Here is a 6940-nt window from a genome sequence, read left to right on the forward strand (position 1 = left end):
CGTGGGGCTCGAACCAACGACCCAGGGATTAAGAGCCGACTGAGCTAGCCGCGCTGCCTCGGTGAATACATGCCGGTTAGCACGTCACACAGTACTCGTTTGGGTTGATTGGTCCCATACAGAACCTCTCCATGTGACCTAATGTTTTCCTAACGTCATACTCGTCACGTAGTTCACTTTTATTTCATAATCATTTCTGAGAGGTAACAGAATTGCATGACAACCTGCAGAGCTAGTTTCATCAAAATTAACACACATAATTCATGTGACTCATAAGCCGAACGAGTTACTTTCCGACGTTATTTTAGATGTGCAAGTGCCAGTCAAAAACACGCGGCGGCGGCAATATGCAAACCAATTCGCTAGTTAACACCGGTCTTGTTGTGCGTGTTTCAAGCTCAAGAGCATCTCCAAGCAGAAAATGGTCAACAGCAACATTCACACGGTTTCGTACTACTCATGTGCTACACTAAAACGAAATGTTTCTTTTTCAGAACTGGAAAAACACGACCGTGAGAGGAATAAAACACACAATCTTCGGATACGAAGTCCGACGCCTTATCTATTAGGCCACACGGTCACTGACAAACAAGTGGAACTTATATACGACTCATCTCAAAACGCTCACACCAGTGAGGAGTTGTGTTTTCGTTCTACACAGCCGCTGCCCCTTGCTCTTTCCACCCATTTGATACATTCAACTTGTTACGAGACCTACCAAATATAGACTGGGAAACTAGACCACACACTTTGTGCATTCGGAAATGTAAGACAGGGCGTCCCTCGCCGCATTTGCTACGATGGCCATATGCTACTTCTGCAGAAGAGGCGTCGGCGGCGGAAGCGGCGGCGGCGGCGGTGACGACGACGTCGACGTCGACGTCGACGACGACGACCGTGGAAGGCTCTGAGATATGTGAGAAATACATCTATAAAATATACTTCAGACTGCCCCGTCCCACCTTATGCTGTACCGCTTTGGCAAATGCTTTATCTGCGCCATTCGCCTTAGTCACATCTGAGAGTAATTCTTAATAAAACGCCTCTCGCTAATTGTTCGTCATCCCAGATACTGTTTGCTATAAGTCCACGACGCGCAACTGATATCCAAAATTCGTCTGCCTCCTGTGAGGATCGAACTCACGACCCCTGGTTTACTAGACCAGTGCTCTGCCACTGAGCTAAATAGGCGCAGCCCTTGCGGTACTTTTGCGTACTTCATCCTTACGGTCGTCTGGATCATCAGACTTCAGCTGACAACACTTCATATTACCGTCTAATATTTGCATCTATGGCGACCCATTACTGCTTGGCTACACATCTGACACATAACCGATGTGCTCTCCAAACAACAACACTTGCATTTCAGAACATGTCTTCCACACATGTGTACAAAATCACCTTCACCTTCAAATACAGTTTCCTTGCGACTGACGGAGACGTAGGCAAATTTTAAAGTTGCTATTTCCATTAATCACGTTAATCAGAAAAACGGTAATTTACATCTGCAGAGGAACAAAATTCCGTTCCGCCCCGCGTGGGGCTCGAACCCACGACCATGTGATTAAGAGCCTTATGCTCTACCGACCTTTTTTTTTTTTGTGGTCCTCCCATCACCCCTTTTAGCCCATCCTTGCGCTCTCCATAATTCGCCTTCATCGGCGGCCGCTTCTCACGCCATGTACATAACCATAAACTGATGAGACAAAGTTAATCCCTTTATCGTGGAGAAACTTATGTACCCCTTCTTTGGGCTTAATGATAATGTGAAAAAAGAATGCAGTCTTCAGTAGGTAGAAACAGAAGTTATGTTCAGTTTGTTTCCTTCTTCATCGCTGTTTTTTGTTGTCACACTTAAAGCAAATAGGCTTCCTTGACAAAGAAACGTCAGAGGGCATTCCGAAACTGCCTCTTCTCTCTGAAAATGCTTAAAAAACAAACCATATTCGGTGAGAAGCAACTATTTATAATGGCTTCTTCAAAAATAAATTAATAAACGTTGAACTCAAAGAACGGCAATTCCGGTAAAAACTAAAATAATTTTTTTTTCCACGATTGTAAAGTAAGTTAGTAGTGGTGAACACTCTCTCACGTTTGTCTTCTGTGTCCGCAGATATTTCTTGTTAATTCTTTTACATCAAGGTCTTGATTAAAAAATTTGCGTATGTTTCTTTATATTTACTAGTCTTCAGTAACATGTGATGCTCAGTTAGCAGATAGATCCAAAAATCCTCTTGGCTTTTCTCTTCCTTCGTGAAGAGGTAATGGACCGTTGCCGCTTTCAGCCAACTGACTGCGTTGCGTTTCGTGTTAGGAAAGGGTACATCATCCGGTGTCAAAAAGTCCGCAGGCGTTATAGCGTTAGGTGACGTTCGAAGGATGAGTGCCAGCTTTCGTCGGACATTCAGCCAGATATCTTTAACCTTGTCACACACGAAACGATGTTCTTCGTTATCAATTAAACTACACGTTGCACACAAAGGCGAATCCTCTAAGTGGATCGTATGAAGTTTCGAGTTTGTTGCAACTTTCCTATTTACAACAAAGTACCATGTTGCTTTTAGATGAGTAGCTAAGTTACGGTTATGAATATTTGCCCATATCACTTTCCAGTTAGAACATGGATAGTTTTGTTCTATTTTGTTGTTCTTCTTTTCTCCCATCACTTTGCCATATATTCCTTTTACGTTTGTCATGTCTTTTTCCGGAATTCTTGAATGTAGGTAGCTATATTCTATTAAAAACCATCGTAAATGGTAAAGTCCGCTCGGTATGTGCTGCACATTAATGGATGGAGAGAGGTCATCTGGAGCTATTTCAGATTTCAAGTGCGCGGCGATACAGCTGCCGGATTGTCTCCATTGTTGAAACGTATTGGAGATGTACAGAGCCTGCGACTTTTTAGTAACATTCGTTAAGTTTAAGCCGCCATTATTAGTGGCGAGCGTCAGAGTGTCATACTGGATTTTAAATATGTGGCCACGGCTCACAAAATAGCCTATTGCTGACATAATTTGTTTGGCGATGCCGGCGGGTATTGGTAGTATCTGGGCGACATAATTGACTTTGGAAGTAATAGAGACGTTCGCTAAAGACACCCTCTGAATTCCATTTATTTGTCGAATACTATGTGTCCGTACACTAGCTCGTATGGTAGTTAGTACTTGTCTATAGTTGGCCGCAATAGTTTGACGTATATTTTTTCGGAAATCAATGCCGAGACACTTCAAGGCTGTTAGCTCACGTAACTGACCGTGTGTGCGCATGCCAATGCCACGTCCGATATTGAATATGGCGGACTTGGTTTTGTTTAACCTCGCGGCTGACGCTCGTTCGTATTTTTCTATTATGTGCATTGCCGTCTCGACTTCCGCTACATTCATAACGAGAAACCCAACATCGTCCGCATAAGCTTTACATATTATTTTGTTTCCTCGTATTTGCAATCCTTGTAACCGCTGAGTCAAGGTAGCGAGCAAAGGTTCGATGGCCATGGAAAAAAGTGCCATGGACAACGGACAACCTTGCCTGACGGAACATGCGATCTCGACTGGCCGGCTAGGCTGTCCATTTATGATGATTCTGGAGGAGTTATTCGTTACCAAATGTCGTATGAGGTCGACGAATCTCGGCGGAAAACCCATTGCGCCTATCGTTTTCAGGAGGTAGGAGTGGCTGATCCTGTCGAAGGCTTTATCGAAATCTAACGACACGATGGCACATTTTAGTCGACATACTTCTGCTATTGAAATTATGTCGCGGTAGTCGGACAGCGTCTGCTGAATTTTCCTACCTTTGCCCACGCTAGACTGATATGGGCCGGTTACGCTGGCCATTACATTTTTAAGTCTGTGGGCTAAGAGCCGCGAAAAAATTTTATAGTCACTGTTCAGCAGAGTGATTGGTCTCAAATTTCCAATTTTCTTGCCAGCCGATATTTTTGCGATTAACACTATCATACCTTCGCGAAAATCTTTCGGTATCTCCTTATTGAGGTTCAGAAGTTCATTACAGATGCATGTAATTCTATGTTCCCAGAATACTTGATAAAATTCTGCTGGTATGCCGTCAGCTCCAGGGGATTTATTTTTTGCACTTTGATAGACAGCATAGTGTACATCGTCTTCGGTCGCCTCCGCTATTAGAGCTTCCGCGTACGCGTTACCAACGCGTCCTTGCAGGTGGGTCAGTAAATCGACCTGTGCTTTTTCGTCTACCTCTTTATGTGAAAACAAGTTGTCGAAATGGGTTAGTATTTCTGCTTTTATGTCGTTGTGCATTGTCAAGGTGGTTCCATTATCAGTTTTAAGCTCCGTCAGTATTTTGCGGAATCCTCGTTTAGTTTCACGAATCACATGATATACCGAAGTGGCTTCTTTTTGCGCCACAGTCTCTGCTCTTGACCTTATTTGGTATCCTTCAAGCTGTTGTCGCCTTAATGTCAGTATTTTTGCCTGGATTTTTTTAGTTCTCCCATGGTTCCCAATAGCTGTAGCACCTTGCAGGTAGAGTTCTCGGAGACAATGAAAGTAAAATTCTATCGTTCCTTTCCGCCAAAAGCTCTTCTTCCGGGAGTAGTTGATGAAACATCTCCGGATCTGAGGTTTGGCGCATTTGAGCCACCAATCCAAAGTCGAGTGGTAAGAGATGAGTTTGGTCTCGCAGGCTCTCCAAGTGGTGAGAAAGGCTTCTCGACAGGCAGAATCTTTTAAGTGTGAAACATTAAGTTTCCATGGCCCTTTATATCGACAGGTTCCTTGTCGTTCCAAATTTAATGCGCATATACGTATATGCAGCGTGGTCTGAAAAAACGGTTGGCCAAATTTCAGACTGCAGGATGCGGTGTTTCAGATTGGGCGAGACATATATTCGATCCAACCGGCTCGCTGAATGATTAGTGAGGTGGGTAAAGCCGGGTGCCGCGCCGTTCTTTTGCTCCCACGAATCAGTTAAACGGAGGTCGGTGACGATACGTTCCAGGTCCGGCGATTTGTTGTAGTTCGGAGTTTGGTCTTTGGCATGTATGACACTGTTAAAGTCGCCTCCAAGGATGGTATGGGTGCAGTGTACACCAAACAAAGGAACAATTCCCTCCTTAAAAAACTGTGCTCGTTGGCACCGATTGGTAGAACCAGATGGGGCATAGACATTAATAATCCTGGTGTTATAAAGCGTGCCGGCAATGCCTCTGCCGTTAGGCAGTTTTGTTACGTCTGTAATGACGACGCCCTCTTTGAAAAGAAATGCGGTACCCAAATCACATCCAATTCCAGGATTGACTATAGCATTATACCCCTGTATGAAGTCAAGTTTGATGTTTGTTACTTCTTGTAAAAACAAAATGTCCACATCAGCTGCATACAGGAAATCTTTTAAATTTTGTAAATTAAATGGGCTACAAATTTTATTGATGTTCAGCGTAGCGATCTTATAGGCCTGCAACGGAACTACGTTAGCCAAGACGGGAGTGTAATTAGGAAAAACTCTGGCAACATATCATTTCGAAAAAACATTAAGAAATCTGACCCGAGAGACATGTGGACACAAGTCAGTAAAACCGTTCAGACTAGAAATATTCATGACTTGGGAAGGGATCAGTCGGCTTCTCCGTGTCTGGGACAGTATCCGTCGCGGCGGTGACATTCAAGACGACGTCATCTCGTGGTGTGGCCATCGTGGTGACTGTAACGGTTCCTGTGGTGTCCATAATTGCGTCCTCCTTTGTAGTGTCGTCGACATCGTCTGCCCACGGATTCGACAGCCCTGTCATCGGTTCGTCATTAAGTGGTGCACTATATTGAGGTGTTTGCTGGTGATTTTTATCTTCGGTTCGGGTAATTGCTACGTCATCGGAGGGCAAACTGGCAGAACCTGAGGTACTATCCAAGGACACAGGGTCTTCGTTAGATGACTGCTGATTGCACTGCAGGTTCTCAGATGCAGATTGACGTATTTTGCCCCCTATTTGCTTCGCCTGTTCACGCAGTTGCGGTGCAGTCTGCTCTGCACCTTGACGCGCGATCCTCCGTTTTTTAGATTTCTTGGGAGATGCGTCTCGTGGTGGACTTTGGACGGTACCTGGAGAAGCCTCAGGTTGCAAAGTAGCACTACCCGAAGTGACTGACGCCAGTTCTGATTTCATTGCACTTGACGGGCTGTGGTCAGTGCCTAAGGCAGCTGCAGGATTCGGAGGAGCACCACTAGAAACGGCTGGTTGCGAGTCCGTTTTCTGTGCACCTGATACGCTTTTGATACCTCCTAAAGAAGCTCCAGGATGCAGAGGAGCACTACCCGAAGCGACTGAGGTCGCGTCCGTATCCATTGCCTCATTGGGCGATTCCACGGCGACAAGGGCACGAGCAGATATGTCTTCGCAGGAGGATTGAGTGTCTACAGATGCTACACCTGAGTCGGTCGGTTGGTCGGTCGCTTGTGGGTCGGTATTCGTAGTAACTTCGGGGGGCGCAGTGGCACTTGCAAAACCGCGCGCTACGGCGACATATGTCACGGGCAGCGTTGACATAGCAGGGGGCCTGACGGCATCGCCGGCAGGCAGTTGCGCCACTCGCCTTTGAACACATTCTGCACGAACGTGGCCTGGTAAATTGCAGACAGCACACGTTTTCGGTTGGTCATCATACATCACAACAGCTCTATATCCGCAGACGTTTATAAACGACGGAATGTGCTTCTGCAATTCGACTTTTAATTGGCGCACACCATTCAAAACAGGGAATTTGTGTGCAGCAGACCACCGTTCGGCAATATTACTGAAAACTTTCCCGTATGGAGCAATAACAGCATTTATCTGGTCACTTGTAATTTCAAAGGGAAGTTCAAAGACTTGCACGGTCCGAATACCTAGACCAGCATTTGCAACGGTAACCTCCCCAACATTTCCGTCAGCATGTTTAAATTTCAGAATGCCACCACAAGATCG

At 45.3% G+C, this 6940-nt stretch overlaps 1 protein-coding gene and 1 non-coding gene across 2 annotated transcripts; both read right to left on the minus strand.

Annotated features, from left to right (window-relative positions):
* Nucleotides 1-1119: 1119 nt before the first annotated feature.
* Nucleotides 1120-1191, minus strand: Trnat-agu (transfer RNA threonine (anticodon AGU)). Its single transcript has one exon. It is a non-coding gene; the product is annotated as a tRNA-Thr (tRNA).
* A 4375-nt stretch (nucleotides 1192-5566) lies between these two features.
* Nucleotides 5567-6322, minus strand: LOC126301579 (ets DNA-binding protein pokkuri-like). The gene has a single exon (XM_049991707.1). It carries the CDS (start codon nucleotides 6320-6322, stop codon nucleotides 5567-5569), a length of 756 nt encoding a protein of 251 aa, XP_049847664.1.
* Nucleotides 6323-6940: the final 618 nt, after the last annotated feature.

Source organism: Schistocerca gregaria, unplaced genomic scaffold (assembly GCF_023897955.1).
Source record: "Schistocerca gregaria isolate iqSchGreg1 unplaced genomic scaffold, iqSchGreg1.2 ptg000073l, whole genome shotgun sequence".
Lineage (NCBI taxonomy): Eukaryota > Metazoa > Arthropoda > Insecta > Orthoptera > Acrididae > Schistocerca > Schistocerca gregaria.